A 22,816-nucleotide genomic window follows, 5' to 3' on the forward strand; every position below is an offset into this window, starting at 1 on the left:
TTAGGGTGCATAGCATGTAGACATAGGATCAAAGGATCTAAACAATAAGTCATTTACTGAGTGCTTGTTGAGTGTAAATCATTGATTTAAATCCATCAATTCTTGGATGCAAATTGATCAAGATAAATACACAGACTGGACTGGACCCTTTAACAAGCCCCGCCCTGTGAAGACGCAATCGTTGTTTGGCCCGTGACGCAGCTTGTACACGTAGCCTAGTAGGATGTGTTGCCATTGAAGATGGTGGCGGTGTGTCAGACTCACTCTCCTGCACATTTGTAAGAATTTATTTATATTTGTACACATTTCCGTCATCGGGTAAGAGTAAATATATACCACAATTAACAATGTTTTACTCTGGCTGTTTTAATCTGGTGTCTGATACCGACCTGAAACTGTTACCCCTGTAGTTAGCTTAGGCTAGTTAGCCAGCAGTGCTAACTAAGCAGCAGTGCTAATGCTAGCTGACCAGGCAGTGAACCTGTTAAATTATGCTCGACGAGTGGCTAGCGACCCGTAACTGCTCGGCGTGTGCCCGTGTCGGTGTTGAATGTGTATGAAAAGGATACATCGTTCGTTATCGGACAGTCTCTGGAAGTCACGGTTTCGGGACAAAACAGGCGACTTTGGATGTCAGTGTTTTGCTGGGTCTGGCGTTTAGGACAGAGCAGTGTAGCGTTGCCGTTAGCTGTTGAGCCGAGCACTCTGGACCTTTCCTCGTAGGCAGCTTAATGTGTAACGTTAACTCAAAGTCGGCCCAGACCAAACAGAGCTAGCCACCGATTAGATTTCAGCAAGTGTCGGATAATGAGCAGAAGTCGATGGCGTTTCATGTTGACTGTCGGTAAGTTGTCACATCGGCGGCGCTAACATTAGCTGAAGGGCTTGTAACGGTTCATGGTGAAATTATAACTCAAGGCGTTTGAAAAGATCCGGGATCACTTTGGGAGAGCCCATCTGACCAAGACTAATTGCCTGCTAGTTCGGTCTGTTATTGACCTCCCTTTCTAACATGTCAAATGTTCAGTGTCAATCAGTGTTGGCTCTCCTGAACTTCCCACTGACAGATCCACAGTGCCTGTGTTTGATAGTTAACATAAATAATCTCATTAGGACACAGTCAGCTGTCTGACCTTCTTATGTTTTGTACTTGTGGCTTCTTTATTAAAGTCTCACCAATAACTGTTACCAACAAAAACAATACAGCTGCACACGTTAGCTGCAGAACTTATTTAAGCTAATTGTTACACCAACGAGTTCCCGTTTAGAGAAGTTCAGTCATAAGATCAGCATTTCCTTTACCTTTAGCAGATTAACTGTTCTTATCCTTACAAAATACATGAAACACCTATTATTACAATTGCACCTTGCAGTCTTGTCAATAGTTTCTAGACTCCAACACATTCAAAATTACATCCTGGCAACAGCTGTCTCTGATCTAAAGCAGGTACTTTTCTAATAAGTAGTTAAGAATTTCTCATTTTCCTCACTAACTTTAAAATGATCTTCCTGCTAATATTCTGCACCTGTTTCAGTGTTATTAACTTAATGTGATATTGCAGTTTTTACAAAAAACATCTACTTTCATTTGAGTGATATTCTCCTCTCATATGTGACAAGTTTGTGTTTTTTTGTTTGTTTTTTTTTTTTTAACATCTTTTCCTTTGTAGAATTACAGAAATATTTATATCTGTTTATATCCTGCAGATCCTGCTTGAGTGAGATAAGCAGTAAGCTTTGAAAGTAAAACCATTTCAATCAGTGTGTCATGTAATCAAAGTTGGCATTTATCACAATTGGTCAATTGTGTTCTGCTCAGTATAGCACTATAAGTACTGTAATATTTATCTCCAACAACATCTGAGAGCTCATGTAGAAATTGCCACGTTGTACCTCTCGTTTAAGTAGGATCATAGACTACTACACAAATAAAGGTGTGGTAAAGTCCATCAAAGAGGCATGTGTACATTTTGTCAACCACTCCCTCTTTCTGTTTCTTTTCCCAGCTTCGCCTGACTTCATTCTCTTCAGTGACATCTACTAGAGTGACCTGGTCCTCGGACCTGTTAGCTCTGCAGCCATGCAGCCCCCTCCGCGGACTGGACCTCCAGGAGCCTCTGGCCCTCCTCCTTCTGGGCCCAATATGTTCCGCAGGACCAGGCCTCACAAGCATCCAGCAGCAGCTACTGCCACAATGCCATCCGCTACCCAACCCATGACAGACCCTTTTGCTTTTGTTAGGGCTCCTCCCCCTATGGCTGCAGGTGGTCTCCCAACAATACCGAACAGCAACCCTCCACCCATGCAAGCCCCACCTAACACCATGTACTCTCAGGCTGGTGGAGGGCTGCCTCCACAACCACACTCACAGGAGGATGTCCCAGCTGCTCCTCCTGGTCCTCCACCATCCTCTGTGCCAGGGGTGACATTGTTCAACCCTAACAGTGCAGCATCCCCTGGTGTTTTCCCAGTTCCAGGTCCCGCAGGATATGCATCCTCTCATACTGAGCAGGGTTATTTTAATTCAAGAGAACAGACACCATCCATGGCCACAGAGCTACCACCTGTCTCCTCAACCCCAACACCTAGTCATACACCTTTTAACCAGGAATTTCAAGGACAGCCACATCCTCAGCCTGGACCATTCCAGCCAGTTCCTCCCACCACTTCTTCTTCGCAGTGGGCTCCTGATCATGGAAGTCGCCCTCCATCAGTTCAGAACTACTTCCAGCCTACTAGTGATCCTCTACCACAACCTTTCAATATACCTCCACAGACCCAGATGTACCCCTCCCACACCCCATCGCCCCATCATAACACACCCACCCCTCCAACGCAACCTGGACACCTCCAGGTCCAGGCTCCTCTCCCCCCTCAGAACCCTGTAAAGGCCCCTAGTTCTCAATGGCCTGACCCAAATGCACCCCAGCAGCATAATTCCCACTTCCAAACTCAGAGCTACTTTAGCCAGAGCTCTGCCCCCCAGGACTCTTGGTTCAACCCATCTCCACAGGATTCAGGCTACCACCAAATGGGGACTGGCCTGGGACATCCTCAGCCCCAGTCAGACTCTGTTGGAGCTCAACATGCGTCCAGCTCTGCGCCTGCCCCTGCCCCTGTTCCATACTCTCAGGAGTCTGGTACACTCTCAATGTTCTTCAAAGACAATGATGTGGAAAATGAGGAAACACTTGTTGGAGGCAGAAATAAGGCAGTGAATGGTATTCCTGCTTCCTTTCAGCATCACCACAACCCACAAATCCACAGTGGCCATGCAGATGCCCCTTTGGATTATCAAGGAGCTTCTCTTCAAGATCATTCACACGCACCGTACCTGAATGATGGCAATCATGCATCACTACAAGGAAATACCCAGAAGCCCCCTGATTCCCATTACGACCATGTAGAGAATTTGGAGTGTGTCCCGAACCAGGAAGTATTACCCAGTGAAGCCCATGGCAGCCCTGCTGCTACTGCAGCAGCCCATGGAGTAGACCAGTTTGAAACCGGGCCAAACCTAGAGACACCAGATTCTGTTCCAAGACCAATGAGATCTGCCAGTGTGTCATCCAACTATAGCAATATGAGCCATGGAAGTGGAACTGGCACTCGTCGGCACCAGGGAGTAGTGGGTACCTTTATTCAGCAAGAAAGCCCTCGCCTTACTGATGATGGTAACCTGTCTGCTGCCACTGGCGGTTACTTTGAGCAGATTGACACGTCCCCAGCTGGAGATATGGGTGCTCGACAGAGCTCACTGGAGCAGATGTGGCCTCCCACACCTAGCCCTCCCAAACCAACTGGTATCTTTCAGGCAAGTGCTAACAGCTCTTTTGAACCTGTTCGCTCACATGGGGTTGGGGTGCGTCCTGTTGAAGTTGATGTGGCTAAAATTGTAGCAGAAGAGGGTGCAGATTCTACACCTGGCAACCTGGAGCAGCCACCAGATAATATGGAAAATATATATGGTCAAGGACACCCCTTGCCTGCTGGGGCTGGAGGAGGTGTACCTCACCTGGCACACCCAGTGGTTCATTCTCACTCTCGACCTTCATCCCGTGCTCACGGGGCCAGTCGGCCCTGTGAGAGCCCTGCCACTACTTTGTGGGCTCAGAATGATCCTACTAGCTTGGGCACTAACATCCTCCTAGCCCCTGCTGCCCCAACAGTTCTTGCCCCTTTACGAGAGCCTAGTGCTGATGTTATTCAACCTCCAGAGGATGGCCCACTGGACCTCCAGCCCTCCCAGAGAGTCCAGCCAACGCCACAGCAGCACTCAGAGAACCTAGAGAACCCACCAAAGGTGAGTGAGGCAGAGCCAACAGATGCTCAAGCCAATATGGGATATGCGTCTCTCCTGGTGTCTGATTCGCTCCACCAGCCTGTTTTGATTGCCCCGCCTGTGTCAAATTACAATGTGATTCACCCCAGTACCCCTGTCCAAGCAGCCAGTCAAAGTAGCCTTAGGGAAACTACCCCACCTGTGACATCATTCGCACAGGGACAGGGTGCCAGTACCTCCCACTCACCTTCAGTAGCCTCTAATATAAGTCCACCGTTTGCCACTGGACCAATAAGCTTCAGTTCTTCAGCCTCTAACCAGGGTCCACTCAATCTGACCCGAGACAACACAGAGGTGGCAACGTCAGAAATCACAGCTCCGCCTCAGCCTCAGCCAGTCCGCCCTCCTCTTTCAAGGGGCCAATCAGTGGGTGGAGACAGCCACTCTGTTCTCCAACCTAATCCACAGGCTTCTCTCATGACTGCTACTGTTCCTAATCATAATCAACCATCAAATTATGAACTGCTTGATTTTTCTATGCACCAATCACAAACTCAAAACCAAGCATCTGGCCATCCTTCTTCTCTGCACGAGTCTCCACAATCGAGTAATGGATTTTACCTACAGGTCACCAAAGATGCTCAGCAGGGGGTAAGAATGGAAGGGAATGCCCCTGTTCAGACCCCAGCCTCTTCATCTACCCCACAGGTACTGCCAGCTCCTTCCCAAGCAGCTGCAAATCCCCAGCCACCACCAACGGAACCTCCCAAGGCATCAGACCCTCTGGCTGCACTGCAGGGACAAGGTGATGCTCCTCCTGCTCTGATGAGTGGAGCACAACCATCCCATGGCCAATATCCAGCTCCAGCGCAGGGGCCTGCTGCAGCGAGCACTCCTCCTTCAGCTGCTGCTTACCCCCCAGGGCCTCGAGGACCAGTACCTGCAGGGTCTTCCCAGCCAGCTCCTACAGAGCCACCTCGACCACCCTCCTCTGCAGGTAGCCAGCAAGGCTATGGGCCCCCTCCCCCAGTACCAGGACAGATGTATAGTGGCTATTACGGTAATTATGGAGAATACCCGGATAACAGGGCATCTTATCCTCCTGGCCAGTACCCACCTCCACCTGGGGATCCTAGAGCACAGCAATTCTATCAAGTATGATGAAAGTCTTTTTTTTTTCCTATGTTATCTTGTGAATGTATTCATCTGACACTTTTATGTAAAGATGTACTTCATTTGCGAAATGCCATGAAATGTAAAAAAATTAACACATTTATTGATGCTTTTATCTTTCAGGATGGGGCATACAGGAGCCGAGCAGATCCTTGGTATGGCAGATATGATGGGCAGACCCCAGCTTATCGTGATCCAAACTACCAGTACAGAGAGCCTCAGCCAGAGCGACCCAGCTCTAGAGCCAGTCAATACTCTGACAGGCCTTCATCCAGGTCAGTAAAACTGTTTCTCAATAGTTCATCTTCATTTACATCGGCTGTACCACATATAAAGTCACAATGACTTCATTTCAGTCATTAATTTGCTTATGCTGATTTTAAGTTTCTTAATTAATTAAGAGAATATTGAGAATTAGGTAATCCCCATGGTTAGGGTTAGGGTTAGGTGTGTTTGGCTTTGTTTGGCAGAGGCAACATTCAGTATGTTTTCATACATGACCGATAAATCTCACCTTTTGTTTACTTTCTCCAACAGACAAGGCTATCCTGAAGATTACCACAGAGCAAACCGAAGTGCCTATAGTGACTATTATGCAGATTACTCCAAGAACTATGATTACAGAGGTATGAACCATAGAGTTGAAAGCTGTGTTCACTTACTAGTGTGGACCGGAGCACATTTTCTTCCCCTGCTCCTTCACTGAATTTGTTGTAAAATTATTTGTTCACTAAACATATAATTCTTTGTGTATATAAAATTCTTTTGATTTGTATCTGTCTCTCCTTCTCTCCATATTTTCTGTTGGAAGCATACAACTATGGACAGTATGACCCTCGATACAGAGGATATTATGATCAGTCCTACTGGGCTAATTACGATGAGAGCTACAGAGGCAGAGACAACTACTATAATCATCATATGTATCCTGCCAGGTATGCAGAGAAATCCACCAGTCTTAGTAGTACATGTCAGTGAAATTGTTTTCTATGACATAAATGTACATTTGTTAGTAGGTACTGTAGAGTTGTATAAGAAAGTATTGCTGTAGTTATTTATATGTGCTGTTATTCTTGTCATTTATGTGCTATTATTTCCTGTCGTTATGTATGTGTGATTAATGTTAGATACTTTTAGTCTTGTTTAAGAAAAAAATCGAGTGCTGTTTTTCTTTATAAACACTGGATACTCCACTCATAGGAAAGATGGCTATGAGGACCAGTGGCGGTACTATCCTGGTTATGATCCCAGTTTTGATGACGACTACCATCGGCGTGGAGAAATGTACGGCGACGAGTTTGACCGACGCAGCGTCCACAGTGAGCAGTCGGCACACAGTGTGCACAGTTCTCAGAGCCACCACAGCAGACGAAGCAGTTTCAGCTCACGGTCACAACAGGTAAATCATTTTTTTCCGTAGGTGTTATTACCTACATTATTACAGCATTACAGGGCCTTCAAGGTCGAGCCACTAGTGAACATGTTTTAGACCATGGCATGTGGTGCAACTGCTTTCAGGCATAATATGGTGCTCCTCACCTGCCATATATCTGCCTACATGCTTCTTTGACACCAGCAGTCCTGGCTGACAGTACATTGATAAACTTGTATATAAAGGACAGGTGATGCTGTCTAATTCTGTCACAGCTCCTGAATCTGCATTAACTGTGAACTTGACACATGTTTTTCCCATTTCCTGTTTATTTCAGAGTATTTCTTCATTTACTTCATTTTGCTTTCATTATAGCTTGATTTTCACTATTGTTAGTCTTGCTTCCTAAGTTATACAGAGTGCTGTCACAGTTCCCTTATATGCCATAATGGGTGGTCTGTGGATTTCTCAGGAAAAGATCAAGACAAAATTGTATACACTGCCATGAAGCTAATTTTAACACATGAAAATTGCTAAATTTCAGTTTCCTGAAGATTATGGTTTTCATTTATATTGACACTCATGATAAAATGCTCATCAAAATGAGTTATGTGGTTCCGATACTATGGGCAGTGTGTTTACCACATGGATCATCTGCGAGTTGTGGTTGGGTTTCAAAATGTTAGAAATGGCCTGGAAAGAAAAGTGTGGGACTGTATTTAACATTCCCACACTGCACTCTAATTTTCCCTTATTTTATTGTATGGTAGTTCATTTCTGTTCACACACAAAGGAATAGTTTGACATTTTGTGAAATATGCTTATTCACTTTCTTGTAGAGAGTGAGAAGATCAAATCGCTAAATATGAAGCTACAGCCAGTGGCTGCTTAGCTTAGCCTAGCATAAAGACTGGAAACAGCTTCATATATTCATATTTATAGAAATGAGAGTGGTTTTGATCCTCACATCTATCTCTCTTGCTGAGAGATAGCAAAATAGTGAATAGGTCTGTTTTCCAAAATGTGAAACTATTGATCTAAGGGATGTTCTTCACTGTTTTACTGTTGCTAACTTGTGGTTGCTCTGCCATGACACCCTCTAGCATCTACTCTGTACTATTAGCCACACTTTTAAGCAGTCCCATGATCCTTCCTGCATCTCAACTGCTTCATTAATAACAGTTCCATGACAGATTAAGGGGTGGTCATCTCTATAGACGCATTCCTCATGTTTAGGAAAGTAGTATAGCTGATAACAGCTGCATCACATGTTTCTGTGTTGTGATGTTCTGTGAACCCTTGAGTCAAGTGTGTAATGATGTTTCACACTAACCTCCTGCCACTCTCACTCTCAATGCTTATTAGAATTGCAGTATTTACTCCACACTTACTCTGTTGTGAGTTGCACAGATGATTTCCCAATAACTCTCCTGGCAGCTGATTCTAAAACCAAATAGTTTAAGGTATTTTAATCAACAAATGGCTGATAAATGTGTGCAAGCTACAGTATGTGGGAATTGCTTTTATGTTTTTTATATCTTCCTATTTGATAATTATATCTGTTTGTCTTCACTTCCTGCAGAGCCAAGCATACAGGAGCCAGCCTGACTTAGTGTCAGCAGTCTATGACACCACAGCGTCCACTCTGGCTGTGGACTACTCCTACGGACAATACCCAAACCCAGCTGATGCTTCCCAGAACTACAGTCAGTACATGTATCCATCTGAGTACACTGCAGACAGCACCTGGATCGCCCCTGAGCAACGTAAATGGACAATTCTCAGTTTCAAGGCTGTTTGCATTTTTAAACATAAATGCTAACATGATCCTTATCAGAAATATGAGAGATACTCATGGTCTGACTCTTATTTTTCCTCTAGCCCCCCCTCGTCCTGCCACGCCAGAGAAGTTTACCATACCCCACCGTTGTGCTCGCTTTGGACCTGGTGGTCATCTGGTTCAAGTTCTGCCCAATCTCCCCTCAGCTGGACAGCCTGCACTTGTTGATATCCACAACATGGAGGTACATTTTGAACAGATTACATTTCAGCATCTTCAGTGTAGCTCTGGGATGTTTCGTTTTCAGGCCCCTACACAATGTTAAGACTGTATGAAGTAGTGTTTCAAACCACATTTGTGTTTGCAGACCATGCTGCAGGATACCCCGGATCAGGCAGAACTACGAGCCTTCCCTGGACCTCTGGTTAAGTAAGTGTACTCATCCCTATTTATCCATTACAAATAGCTTAGAGACACTGACATTTGAGGGATGGGATATTTGAGTGATGAGGCAATCTACATTTTTGTTATTGTCAACAAATCAAATGAAAAGACCAAAACCAACATTAGTCCATTGCATTAGTCCATTTATCAATACTCTGCGACTTCCCCAGCCTGTCTGTTGCTCTTAGTGCCAAGCCCATTTGTTCTTCCTGAAGACATAAATATTTGAAAACTAGTCAAGAATATAGAGTTTCATTTTTTATTTTCCTAAAAAGGCTGCATATTGTAATTTATAGCAAACATTACTCAAACAGGAGTAAATAGTGTCTCAAAAAACTACAGTGCTCATTCATCAGTTCATCATTATGAAGGACCATGCCTTGATGAGTTTTTGTTCACAATAACATAAACACCGTCCACCCCACTCACTTCTTGCATTCTCTCCATCAGGGAGGAGACCCATAAGGTGGATGTGATAAAATTCTCCCAGAACAAAGCACTCGAGTGTTCCCGTGACAACAACCTCTTGGACAGGGACTCTGCCCGTCTGCTCTGGGACTTCATTATGTTGCTCTGTAGACAGAATGGGGTAAGACTGTACAGACGTAACTGGGGAATCTGTCAGAATGAGAATTAGAAGCAGGAATGTGACTTTCCTGCATGAAACCACTTTCTCATCATCATACTCTTTGTTGCTTGTTTTCTTAAGACTGTGGTAGGCACAGACATTGCTGACCTCCTGCTGAAGGAGCATCGCTCTGTTTGGCTACCGGGCAAGAGTCCTAATGAAGCCAACTTGATTGATTTTAACAATGAACCACTGGCACATGCTGAGGAAGAGCAAGGATCTGGACCACTCTCCCTCCTATCTGACACCTTCATGATTGTCCCAGAGAACGTTGGCAAGGAAACGGAGCGCTTCAGGGAGCTGCTGCTGTTTGGCCGCAAGAAGGTGAGAAAAACCCTCTTTAACTGCATTATTGTCATTTCATTTAGTGTTTATCTTGTTAAATCTGAAATGGGCTCTGCTTTGTCCGTGGAATAGGATGCACTTGAAGCAGCCATGAAGGGAGGTCTCTGGGGCCACGCCCTGCTGTTGGCCAGTAAGATGGACAACAGGACACATGCACGGGTCATGACAAGGTAAAGTATTAGTGATCTTAAGGTTGTGACTCATAAAATAAGTTCCACCATTATTCTGTGATTTAAAAAAAATTTTTTTTTTTTACATATTTATAGATGTGACATTTAAATAGTTTCTTTGTTGCTTAGGTTTGCCAACAGTTTGCCCATCAATGACCCTCTTCAGACGGTGTACCAGCTGATGTCTGGGAGGATGCCTGCATCAGCCACTGTAAGTACTGCTTTGGTCTTCTCTCTTTAACCCCTCCATTATTTTTTTTTATGATTAGTCTGAAGTTTAATAGGTGGTACTTTTCAGGTGTGTAGTCTTGCATGTCTTTTTTGCAACTTAAGTAATTTATTGTATTCATGTAGTGCTGTGGAGAGGAGAAGTGGGGTGACTGGCGCCCTCACCTGGCCATGGTGCTGTCTAACCTCACACACACCCTGGACCTGGACACCCGCACAATCACCACCATGGGCGACACTCTCGGTAGGATTGCATAAAACAAAGGCAGTAACTCACTGCATTAAATCAAAAAGGGTCTTTTATTCTTTACAACACAATACCTCACATTTTGTCTGTGCTCATTTTGTGTGGTGGCAGCTTCCAAGGGGCTGATTGATGCTGCACACTTCTGCTATTTGATGGCCCAAGTTGGTCTGGGAGTTTTCACTAAGAAGAGCACCAAGATGGTTCTGATTGGCTCCAATCACAGGTTTGAGACAGATGAGCACATGCACATTGTTGAAATGTGATGAAATCCTTACACCTTACCTTACAGTTTGCACAAAATATGCCACATATATAACCGTATCTTTGTCTCTTCCCTTCAGTTTGTCCTTTTACCAATTTGCGACCAATGAAGCTATTCAGAGGACTGAGGCCTATGAGTATGCTCAATCTCTGGGCTCCCAGCCCTGCACACTGCCCAATTTCCAGGTCGGTTTTTCTGTATTTACTAATTACTGAATGAATTATCAACAATTATGTCCATCGTGGTGATACTACAGAACAATAACACTGTTCTCTGCTCTTTATTGTCTCTCATTAGGTGTTCAAGTTGATCTATGCATGCCGCTTGGCTGAAGCAGGCCTGAGTGCTCAGGCCTTCCACTACTGTGAAGTCATCTCTAGGACTGTCCTCGTGCAGCCCTCCTACTACTCTCCTGTTTTCATTAGCCAAATCATACAGGTGTGTGCCCACTCTTTTTCAGATATGTTATCATTTTTTTCATTCTGACTAATGTCATTTTCTGCTGTTTGTTGATAGATGTCTGAAAAGCTGCGGTTCTTCGATCCGCAACTGAAGGAGAAGCCTGAGCAGGAGTTGTTCAATGAGCCTGAATGGCTGATTCACCTCAGACAGCTGGATGGACAGATCAGGGTGAGGAGGAAGGAAATGTATTTGCAGTCATACTGTATTGCTTAAGTAAAAAACAAAGGATATTCAAAAGAATGGAATTTGTTTTAGTAGCACTTTTTTTCCAGTGTTATATTTGGACTTCTTAGCCAAGAATTAAGCTTTTGGTCCCTTTAAATCTCAGAAAAAACTTGGTATAAACCTTCCTTTGTTTTGTTTGTTAACTCAAATTCTTATGATGATGATAACAATAATGACAGTATGTAAGAACCTGGACTAATGTTTGATGTGGAAATTGTGGAATTTAATCTTACATTTATGGTAGTTTAAACCTTGGTCATTTGTACCCATGAAAGAAATGTTTCAATCTGTGTTTTTTTAGACAGGGGCGATAACCTACAGTGCAGGCAGAACAACTCCTACACAGTTCAACTGCAGCAGCCCCAGCTCTGACTTGGACCAGACCAGTCCACCTGAACCTTATAGCATGCCGCTGGAGGTGGATGGCCCCACCCCTGACAACCCACTAATGAGCTCATTACTGCCCGGGCCTCCACCACAGGGAGTGCAGCTGATGCCTCCAGGTTTGTGTGTGAAAATGTATTTGTGTGTGTGTGTGTGTGTGTAAGTGAAAATGTATTTGTGTGTTTGTTCGACACAGTGTTCTTGTGGCCTCCTTTTTAACCCCTCATGACTGTGAGCCAGTTGCAGTGCATCAGGTCTGACCTCTTCTTTCTTTCAGCTCCCACCTCCATCCTCCAAGAAGGGATGGCCCCACCTCAGCCTTTACCCCCCAGTGATGTACCCCAGTTCTACCCAGTACCCCCCAGTGGACCACCAAGCCAGATCCCCATCTCAGGCTACCCTCCACAGGATCCTGGCTTTGCCCCTCCTCCCTTCCAGCCTCAACATGACCAGTCGGACATGTATCCAGGAGCCCATGAGCAGCCTTGTCCCCCACCTCCTCATGTGGGCCAAATGTCACCACATATGCCCCCTCAGATGCCACATTCACCTGTGCAGATGAACCACCCGCCACACCAGATGCCTCAGCACATGCCCCCTTCTCCTGGGCGTATGCTGCCAGTAGAGCAGCCGCTCCAGGTCCCACCTGAGATGCAGACAGCTCAGCCAATATCATCCTCCCCACCCAGAAGCTCCTTCACGCCTCAGATGGACCTCTATGACCACATGGCACTCATGGTCAGTATCCACCTGTCTGAATATCAAAGAAAAGTTGCTGTTGTGTTTTTGCACAAATCACAATAAAAGTTCATGCCATTGTTTTTTCTGGTGCTGCAGGGTCATGGGAGATCAAGGACTACTTCACAGTCTTCAATGCATATGGTGCGTTTATGTGTTATCTATATAATTTTTGGTGGCTCTTCTGTTAAATAAGTTGTTTGTATTAGCACGTGTTTTCAGACCTGATGTAGAGCAGGTTGTTTTGCACGTGTCAACAAAAAAGGATTCAATATAGTGCTGCAGAGCTAATCATACATGGTATTTTAAATGACCATCAATCACTACAATTTGTTAAATTCAAAACAGTTTAGCAGGGCGTTTTAATGCTGTGTCACATGCAGAAAAAAACAAGGAACCCTGTCCAACCAATCCACTGGACTATTTTGCAAGTTATACTATACAGTGTTGTAAAAGAAGATTTCATCTCTCCCAAGAACAGTGAGAGGAATAATCCATCCATACACTGTTATATACCATGGTGAGAATCTAGAAGAAGACAGCCCTATGTTTAATATGGATATCTATTCTGCCAAAGTGACGAGCAGTAGTAGAATGAAAGAATAAGGTTTGCATGATTAGTTATCAGCACATGCCGGCAAGTTAAGAATTCAAAATCAGTATCAAGAATTCAGTTCAGTAATGATATGTGTTGTGATTGAATAGTCTTTTTTGCTTCAGAAGGTTCCTAACTGAGTGAAGTGACATGGAAGTATCTGAGTGGCATCTATGATAAGCTGGTTGAATTCTCCAAATGCTGAGGAAAGGTGCCCCAATGCTTCCTTTCTTATCTCATTTAGCATAGGGTACAGTGGACCACCCTTTAAGAAAGAAAAAGAGATAATGATGTCCCACAATTCCTTGCAGCAGCAAATTTTAAACAACCCCAAACCTGCTTTCGGATAATTTCGTAGCCCAAGCACTGCGGTTGTCGTCCTAAGTCCTTAGAAATTCTCCTTCACATCTCTCCTTGACTTCATGATGTTTTCCACTGAGGTCAAGGTGAAGTGGTTAGGAAAGGACAAAAGATCCTTGGTGCATGATTGGAGAAAAGCGAATACAGGAAGCATGTCCATGACAAGGCCCCCCAAGGACAAGCTCTCTTTATAAGAGGCTCAAAAGAAAGATGTGTATGTCTATTATTGTCTATTATACAAGTGTTTTCTGGTCTAAAGGGTCCAGGACGGCGTTCACGTACAACCTCTGAGTCTTCCACTCACTCTGGTGGAAGAGAGCGCAGCAACTCAGCTGTGAAGCAGGCCTCTCCACCTCCGCCTTCAATTCCTGAACAGCCCCGCAATCAAGAGGCCAAAAAAGTCAAGAAAGACTCCCCGAAAAAGGTTCATAGTCACACATAAGCATTCTGATCTTACTTAGTGCTCCCGCAATGTTCACTAGTTTTCAGTGCAAATTTTCCTCTCTCATATACACAGAGTGGTGGTGTTATTTTTGGCTTGGTGAACTTGTTTTCTCGGAAGGGGAAGAATGAGGCTCACTTGCCAGATGACACAACAAAATCTGTAAGTTACAGCTTTTACATTTGCAGGTCCTGTTTTAGCATTTCTCTGTATTCAGTTTCACATATTTGCACAGGTTTTGTTCATCTATGTCTGTATGTCACCAGTACTGAGAAGAGTGCTTTGTTCTTAATTGTCAGATTGTGTGGGATGAACAGAAGAAGAAATGGGTCGACTTGAACGAGCCAGAAGAGGAGGTCTGTTGTGGTTTTAAAATTGGTCTACAAGACAAACAAATTCTTAAGCAACCAGGCTTTGTCTAAATTGAGCAACTGAAACTGAAACCTTTATCGACCAACCAGTTCTAATATGTGGCTTTCTTATAATCTGTTAGAGTAAGCCCCCTCCACCACCTCCTTCTGGTTTCCCCAAGATGGCTCCAATGCCTGGCCCCGGAGGGCCTGCTGCACCCCCCTGCAGCGGTCCTCCTGTCAACATGTTCTCCAGGAAGGCAGGTGAGATGAGGGTTACTGGAAGTGACTTTTGGCTTCACAAATGCCATGAATGACCATGAAAGTTTTAATTGCTGTAATCAAGGAGACACCACTTATTACTTATTATCATTAACACCAATATAATTGTCTATCAGTTTAGTCACTGTTCACACCAGCTGTTTGCTTTGTTTCTTGCTGCTCTGATGTGTTTCTGTCTTCTCAGGCACTAGGAGCAGATATGTGGATGTCCTGAACCCCAGTAGAACTGCTAAACCGGGTGGATTAGCCCCTGCTCCAGCAGACATCTTTGCTCCTCTGGCACCAATGCCCATGCCCACTAACCTATTTGTGCCTAGTTCAGGTTTGTGTCATTTATAAAAATGAATACATACATTTATGTAAATTTTTAAATTTTAATAAACTGTCTTAGTTTATATGTGTGCCGGTATAGTCACAAGCAATGTTCCTCTGATGGCTGCAGATGAAGTAATGAAGTATTTTTTCTCTGTCCCTGATGTAGCTCCTGATGATCAACAACCTCTGGAGGGCATTGAAGGAGGACATCAGGAGCAGAATTCACCAAACACCAGCGCTGCTCCACAGGTAAACCTAATGTTTAAAAAAACCTATTCACAGAGCTGCTCTCATGCTTGAAATGCATTTTAGCTTGACATTTGTATCAGCACTTTGATCTCAGTTTCATCATCGCTCTCAAAAACCATAATCGCACGAGGTCATAAGGACATTAGGGGAAACTTAAGCCAGTTGAAAAGAAGTACAAAGCTGATGCTCTCCTCATCCAGATTCTCTTCTTTTGCACTTTAATCTGTTCAGATGTTCAACCCAACGTTGTTACCACCTGCCCCAGAGGGTCCTCCCGTGCCTGATGGCTTACAGTCTGGGGAGGTAAGAGAAAATTGCTCCTGTCAAATGCTCCTGTAACTACCACAGTACCATCATGCCACCCCTGACACATGATGCTCGACACCTAACAGCCAGTGTGTGCAGTTTGCTTATATGTATGAATGTATATTAAGTATAGAGGGAAATGAAAGAACATGAGAATGCATGCATGTCAACTTAAAATCTTTCCTCATTATCATGCTAAATGCGCAGCCTTGATAAAATGTAAAATTTCTGTTCCATTTGCTCTTATAATCTAATTCTGTCCATGTCTGTTTTTTAAAGAACCATAATTTTTTAACGCTGGTTTATTTATTTTCATTCTGAACTGGTGGATGGTAGAAACAGATCTAATCCAATTCATGGGTTTGTGGTTTGTGTTTTTATTTTTTTATTTTTTTTATTTTGTCTGTTTATTTCCCTCCTGCTGTCTTAAGCTCTCACGTTCTAGCTCAATGAGTTCTTTATCACGCGAAGTGAGTCAGCATTTAAACCAGGTACCTCTAGCTGGACCTCAAATGGTCCACTCTCACCCCCGCCTGCTCACCCACCCAGCTCATTACATCACTAGTAGCATGCTTCACCATTTGCACCTGAAGCTTCACTGCCCATCCAACCCAGGATGTCTGCCTGCTCACCTGCCTGCCTTCTCCAACATTGCTAACTTAACTCTCTTATCTGTTATGAACAACCACAATTGGGCAAATGGTCAACAAATTCCGAGCTACAGTGATGACAACGAAGCTCCTCATTTATAGCCTCACTAGAAGTCAACTGACTTTGGTGATCCCATGACTTTTTCTCTAGCGCCACCTGCAGGTCAAAGTTTGCATCTCAACATCTACACCATGGATTGAGACAAAATTTGCTGCAGACATTCATGGTCAACAGAGGACGTATCCTAGTGTCTTTGATTTTTCTTTAGCACCACCATGAGGTTGACATTTGTATTTCTTAGTGTAATATCAACTATTGGAGAGATTGCCATGAAATTTATTATAAACAGTACATGTTCAGGTCTTTGGTTTGTGACACTCCCATCAGCCTCAGCTGTCCTTTTAGTGGTAATTAGCAAAAGCTAACATGCCTGCTAAATATCAGCGTGTTAGCATTCTCACTGTGAATATGTTAGCATTTAGTTCACAGAGCTGCTTGCAGCGATGTAGACTATAGTGAACAATCTACTTCACCTGAGGGTCGCTAGGAAATTTAGTCATAGAGTCATAGATCATGAGAGTTAAGCATGCTGGAGACTGTTGGCAGGACGACTCCCTCGTTATCATGGGAGCTCATCGCTTCATTAACCCATCATAAAGCTTGCATGGTTACTAAAACAAGTGAAACAGTGGTTTGTAATGCTGCCTCACTGTGGATCCAAGTCCTCTTTGCCATTACTTTTCCACTTTTCCTTCGCCTCTGTTTTATAGTGTTGTCAAAACATTGTGTGCCATTGGGAGTGCATCCTCCTCGCTGAATCTGCGTCTCTACATAATGGGATAGCAGCACTGCACACACTGTAGTAACTCTGTTTGTGCCTTTCAGAGTCATCCTGCCCAGGGAGCTCCACCCACAGGAGGCGTCACCTTTTATAACCCTGCACAGTTTGCACAGGTATGGCATTAAAAAATAAAAATCAATGTGAACCAGTATACTGACATTATAAAAGGCCCTCTCATTTTTCTTCTTTTTCACTTTATAATTGTCTTTCCTTGCTGTTGTTTTCACTCCTTTTCTCAGACAAGTGCACCACCAGGAGGTGGACTCCGCTCTGGTCGTTTGGGCGGTCAGCGCCAGTACCCCGTGTTGAAGTAAACATCATTTTGCAGCGAGATTGCGTGAACAGACTTGTTGAATAGAGTGGTATCCTACCTGGAAGAAAATGAAGCACATGGACATACTTCTTTTTGCCTGCACCTACGAAGAGCATAATCACAGTCTTCACCATGTTGGTCTTTGTCAGACAGCTTAACCACTGTCATCTTTTTCTTTAGTTCAGTAATTTGTCACTGGTGTATTTTTAACAGGCACGGCGTCTCCCTGAAGGGCTTATTTCTGCATCCAAACAGAAAACCGACAGTTGTATAATGGGTTTTAACACACATAAAAGCGCATCCATGGATGCAGTCAAACACAAACTGGATGTCCATGTAGGCGTAATTTAGTGTACAATAAATATGTTGATCCTCTAAGCTGTCCAGCTTCGACTCAAATGCAACACTGATCATCCTAGGTCCTGTTTTAGGTTTCCCTTTGTGTCTAAAGTCCAAATGTCCATGTGTGATTGATTGATTGATTGTATGTGTGATGGATAGAAAGAAAGTGGCACCTTTTTTTTAATTTCATATTGTTATATCGGACTTGTATGTGCAGCTCTTCAGTGTCCTTCACTCAACTGGAGATAGCATTTTGTGTGAGAATGAATTGTGTCAATAGTGCATTGTCTGCTGTGTTGTTTGCTTTTCCTCAGTCGCCCTCCAGTAAAGGAAGGATGTTGAATGACACAGGAAAGAGACTCGAACTGGCTTCACAACCTGAGAGCTGGAGGAAGTCTGCAGTGTTAGGATGCTGCTCGTTTCAGATATTTATTTAAATGTCCTCCTGCCCATCAGCAACTCTCCACGTTACAGATGTGTCAGGGTCTTTCGTCCAAGTTAGGCTTCAGTTTCTCCTCCCGAGAAATTTGACAATATCAACGAAACGAGGGGTGGTCTTCAGAACAGCAGGAATCAGGATTAAAATGCATTTTAAATGTTGCTAAAAATAAATCTATCCAAATATTTGTATATCAGATTGATTGTATTTATGAGCTGTAGGCAAAAAGGTGTGTGAGTGTGTGGAGAGCAATTAATTTTTTTCTGAATAGCTTTGACAAAATGCATTTATGACTGACCAGAAATTACATGGATTCATATTCTGATCATTTGTATTGGCCGCTTCTGCAGACAAATAAATCTTTATCTAAATTGTGAATTGAGAGCTAATTGCAGTCTAACGACTTCCTTTTAATTTTCATTTTCAGATTTTTTTTTCTTTTTTTCTTTTGTCATCCGAAATGTTTCTAATTCAATGGTTTTGTAGACATCAGGTTATGATTTTAAAAGTTCCTCTTCTGTTTCAGAGAAGTAATTGTTTTCCCCAGTGTTTTAGAGTTTCTCCTGTAAAATTGTTGACATAAACAGTAAATAGAAAAGGTAAGAACAAAATGGTAATAAAGGTATTTTTTGCGCTCTGTAGCACTATGAAAGAGATGTGTTCTGGTTTCATAAAAGAACTTCGTGTTTTAAAATAAAATGACTATTACATTAAACATTAGAAACTTGTTAAATCTCTTTTGGCAGGTATCTGTACCTGAGGAAAGTCTAAATGTCAGCAGGTGTGATGCCAAATAGCTCCTTTATGATCAATAACCGATGAATACTAAGAACATTATCAAAGCAGAGCAAAGCAAATCTAGTATGGTACCTGTGAGGAAATCCAAAAAAAGGTCTGGGCTGAAGTGTATTTCAAAGTCAGATATCATGTAGTGGTTGAAATGTTGACAGAGGGGATTTACAGTGACATTTTGACTTTACGTCTAAGAAAGTCATGCAAATGTCATGTAAAAGTACTGGGGTGATCTAACCACAGGTCACCATGTTTTGCAAGTTAGCTAGCTACTAGCCCCAGTTTGTGCCTCTCATAGTGTTACATTGGAGTCACATCCATTTCTCTAAAAGATTAATGCTCAGCAGCGTTTGAAAAACCCTAAATGTTTTCAATTAAAAAAATATTCAGTTCACTGCATAAAAAAAAAAGTTTTTAACCTGTTTCCTAAGTTGCTTTTTTTTGACAAGACTTTGTAAAATGGTCTATGTATAACAATAATAATAATAATTTCCCACTTTATTTATGCATGTTCACCATCATAGTTTTTGTGTTAGCATGCTAACATTTGCTAATTAACACAAAACATGAACAGCTGAGGCTGAGCGGAATGTCATTAGTTTTGCAGATGTTTGGTCATAAAGTAAGATGAAATTTGAACTTGATGATGGTACTAGATTAAAAGTGAAGGGATCCGCACAAGTCATTGGAATATGTTGTTTGGGAACCTTGAATGTCTGTACACCATTTTGTGCCGGTCTGACAAGTAGATGTTGAGATATTTCACAGGGTAAGTGAAAAACATTGCTACAGAAAAAGTCAAAAGTCAACATTCATCCTCTGGGTTAACATGAACGTCCACATAACATTTCAGGGCAGTCCATCCAATAGTTGTGGAGATAATTCAGCCATTTGACATACTTACTGATACATCATTATGAATACAGTTTGTTACAAAATCCAAACAAATACATTGTCATCTCTGGCATGACTGTTGGCAACACTGAGGTAAGAACATACAAGTAAACCCTCTCATACAGCCAACATATTTTCATCAAACAACAAAGATTCTGATGTTTTGTTGTGGAGGTTCGGCTCCCAAATGGAGCAACACTGATAAATATTTCTTATTAAACACCCTGGCACTTGTGTTCAGTCCTTTTATCTGATAAAGACAATCGTGTATTAGCAAAGTGAGCACCAGTATTAGAAAGTGGCAATATCAAGTTCATTTCATCTGGGAAGAGGCTTACTAGACTCTTCACTTATTTACAGTTGGTCCAGTCAAACGTAGACCCATCATGGCAAGTTGTATTGCCATGATGTTCCAGCATTATATTATCTGAGTTCATACAAGTCATTCATTCAATAATGTGTTATTCTATGTGTAAAAGTTTGTCGTCCTCTTCAATAGAGTTCAATTCGAAGTGTCCAGTGCTGCTTGTGCTTTCTGAACAGCCACCTGCAGCATCGTATGGTCACTGAGCAGCTGTTGGAGAGCAGCTGGATCCATCTCCAGCAGCATACCTACACAGACAGATAGATCGATGCAGTACAAACATCATTAAATATCATTCGTGTTATGCTTTGGTTATACATATATGGGCCTATATAGTCAGAAAAATCATAAACTTCCAAGACATTACATCTAGGAAGATCAATTATATTTACAGGGAATGCCAACAGAGTATCAGCTCACCTGTAATATCATTTGCATGAAGAGGATCCATCTCCTGCACCAGGGAGAAGAGCTTCTCTCCCAGTTTCTCTGTGTCATCAGCATCGGATGAGTCACTGATGTCTGTCTCCTCATTCTGCCTGAAGTCAAGCAGCAGGATCATTATTGCAAACAGGTTAAACAGTAATTCATTCATTAATCCCTCCTCTTACTGAATCGATTATTTTCTAGATTTGAATTGCAATTTTTTTTACATGGAAAAGGAAATGGATATAAATGAGTGATTATGCCCTTGTGTGCAGATATGAGTATGTTGTGTGAACAGTGATAAGTCACATACTCTTTTAGTGTCTTCACAGCGAGGTTCACCTGTTCCTCTAGTAGTTTTGGATCTGAAAAAAGGTTTAAAACTGCCTCTTTGTGCTGCTCCAGAAGCATTCCTGTGGTAGAACAAGGAATCGTTCAGTATATCACACACTAGTTGCTCATATATGAATCTGCATATAAATTATAACAGCCATGCTGCCAGCTCTGTGAGCCTGCATTTAGGCACAGTGGTGTTGAGCTAAATACAACAACATGGTCACAATAGCTTACATTTGCTAATTGTCACTAAAGACAAAGTAGAGCTGAGGCTAATGGGAATGCCATTAGTATTAGACATATAGGAATTTTGACCTGATGGTGGTGCTAGATGAAAGGTTTAAGGATCACTAAAGTAAATTAACAATCAATTGGGGGGGGGGGGGGGGGCATGAATGAATGTACGAAATTTCATGGCACTCCATCTAATAGTTGTTGAGATATTTCAGTCTGGACCAAAGTGGTGACCGACCAACTGACCGACACTGGCATCTCTAGGGCCATGCCACTGCCATGGTTACAGCTGTGGATTGGTTCAAGCAGTAAACTAGAAAACCAAATGTGTTTATTTTCTGAAATTAAATGAGAAAACTGTGTTAGAAAAAGTTATATAATATACTCAATAAAGACCATTAGTATGTGGGTTACTTTGAAGGTAACTTCATAGTACGTCTTCTTTATCCACAGTTTAGCGCTGTTTTAGTCCTATTTAACCTCATAACATTCAGTGTTTATTGAGTCAGAGACGGGTTTCTTACCTGTGATTTTCTGTGAGTATCCAGTGTTGTAGACATCCACCAGCTCAAACAGCTGCTCCCCAAGAGAGTCAGAGGATACAGACACATCATCCTCATCCCTACATGTTACCCTGCTGCAAAGAGGTGAAAAATACACCATTTAAAAAAGCGGTTGACTCAAGTTCTATAGTAGGTAATTTTTTAGAAAGACACTTGACAGTTCAATGGTATAATAATCTGTGCTTTCTACATTTTAAGACTACCTCACTCCTCTGCTGGGGATGCATCTGGCTCAGAAATGAGGACTTATGAGGATCTACATACTCTCTCACCAGCCTGTTCAAGGTGATGGAGGAAGGAGATCAGGTCCTACCCATTCCCGTACCTTGGCTCCTGTGACAGCTGCAGGGCTCGGAGGGCTTTCTCCACAGCTGCAGTCAGCATGGCCTCGTCCTGCAGCATCTGACTCAGGACAGGACCTGGCAGCTCCAGCAACATACCTGGAACACGCAGGCAAGATTGGCAACTATGGTTTTATATCGTATTTTCAGTGTTATTACAATACAGATTTTGCTGGTTTTATAACGTCAGCTCACCTGTGAGTTTCCCAGCAATCTCTTTGTGTTTGGGGTAAATCCGACTGTACAGTTGTTCACCGAGTGTCTCCATATCTTCTTCTTCATCCATCACATTAAGACACTGCTTTCAACCTTTCATACGGCTTTGAACTGATTTGTTTTCCAGATGATTTTCACCTGTAACAACTTTGTGGTGTTTACATCTTCCAATCACACCAGCATTCATCCACAAAACATACAAAACCACGTCCAAAACTGCAGAATTTCACGACATTGGTCAACTTATTTATGCTGTTCTTGTCATGGACATGCACTCATGTTACAGACTAAAATAACTCTCCACTGTTTGGGGTTAAAACAGCGGATAGTTGGTACCTGCTGAATTTTTGACGGCTATCTGTAAACACCAGGCGCACAGTAATGACGTTAAGCTTTCCCCAAGAGCGGTGAGGACGTATTCTTCC

At 42.9% G+C, this 22,816-nt stretch overlaps 2 protein-coding genes across 5 annotated transcripts; one reads left to right on the top strand and one right to left on the bottom strand.

Annotated features, from left to right (window-relative positions):
- Nucleotides 1-210: 210 nt before the first annotated feature.
- On the top strand, nucleotides 211-18,879 carry sec16a (SEC16 homolog A, endoplasmic reticulum export factor). Of its 4 annotated transcripts, none has more exons than XM_022764829.1 (32): nucleotides 211-278; nucleotides 2,007-4,303; nucleotides 4,910-5,437; nucleotides 5,579-5,730; nucleotides 5,993-6,081; nucleotides 6,267-6,390; nucleotides 6,656-6,854; nucleotides 8,410-8,593; nucleotides 8,709-8,851; nucleotides 8,975-9,036; nucleotides 9,502-9,640; nucleotides 9,761-10,003; nucleotides 10,097-10,194; nucleotides 10,324-10,405; nucleotides 10,549-10,666; nucleotides 10,781-10,892; nucleotides 11,011-11,116; nucleotides 11,229-11,369; nucleotides 11,448-11,561; nucleotides 11,920-12,121; nucleotides 12,280-12,740; nucleotides 12,840-12,884; nucleotides 13,955-14,119; nucleotides 14,213-14,299; nucleotides 14,437-14,493; nucleotides 14,631-14,751; nucleotides 14,954-15,091; nucleotides 15,251-15,333; nucleotides 15,565-15,636; nucleotides 16,071-16,130; nucleotides 17,176-17,244; nucleotides 17,371-18,879. In XM_022764829.1, the coding sequence occupies exons 2-32, from the start codon at nucleotides 2,081-2,083 to the stop codon at nucleotides 17,443-17,445; spliced, it is 6,492 nt and encodes a 2,163-aa protein (XP_022620550.1). In that variant the 5' UTR covers nucleotides 211-278; nucleotides 2,007-2,080; the 3' UTR covers nucleotides 17,446-18,879. The 4 variants fall into 4 exon arrangements, with proteins under 4 accessions (XP_022620550.1, XP_022620551.1, XP_022620548.1 ...); XM_022764830.1 differs by having other exon boundaries at nucleotides 4,991-5,437; XM_022764827.1 differs by having other exon boundaries at nucleotides 2,007-5,437.
- Nucleotides 18,664-22,778, bottom strand: LOC111236176. Its single transcript, XM_022764831.1, has 6 exons — nucleotides 22,371-22,778; nucleotides 22,160-22,274; nucleotides 21,796-21,908; nucleotides 21,015-21,114; nucleotides 20,696-20,814; nucleotides 18,664-20,523 (listed from the first exon to the last, which is right to left on the bottom strand). Exons 1-6 carry the CDS (start codon nucleotides 22,459-22,461, stop codon nucleotides 20,414-20,416), a joined length of 648 nt encoding a protein of 215 aa, XP_022620552.1. The 5' UTR covers nucleotides 22,462-22,778; the 3' UTR covers nucleotides 18,664-20,413.
- Between the last annotated feature and the right edge of the window lie 38 nt (nucleotides 22,779-22,816).

The sequence above is a fragment of the Seriola dumerili genome, unplaced genomic scaffold, assembly GCF_002260705.1.
Source record: "Seriola dumerili isolate Sdu_G_001 unplaced genomic scaffold, Sdu_1.0 BDQW01000590.1, whole genome shotgun sequence".
Lineage (NCBI taxonomy): Eukaryota > Metazoa > Chordata > Actinopteri > Carangiformes > Carangidae > Seriola > Seriola dumerili.

Excerpts from the sequence above, each read along its gene's own strand:
- sec16a (XM_022764827.1), top strand. The coding sequence starts at position 2,081 with ATGCAGCCCCCTCCGCGGACTGGACCTCCAGGAGCCTCTGGCCCTCCT. Across the intron at positions 6,391-6,655 it reads CATCATATGTATCCTGCCAG|GAAAGATGGCTATGAGGACC; the intron begins GTATGCAGAGAA and ends CTCCACTCATAG. Across the intron at positions 6,855-8,409 it reads TCAGCTCACGGTCACAACAG|AGCCAAGCATACAGGAGCCA; the intron begins GTAAATCATTTT and ends CACTTCCTGCAG.
- LOC111236176 (XM_022764831.1), bottom strand. The coding sequence starts at position 22,461 with ATGGATGAAGAAGAAGATATGGAGACACTCGGTGAACAACTGTACAGT. Across the intron at positions 22,275-22,370 it reads GATTGCTGGGAAACTCACAG|GTATGTTGCTGGAGCTGCCA; the intron begins GTGAGCTGACGT and ends TGCGTGTTCCAG. Across the intron at positions 21,115-21,795 it reads ATACTCACAGAAAATCACAG|GAATGCTTCTGGAGCAGCAC; the intron begins GTAAGAAACCCG and ends GTTCTACCACAG.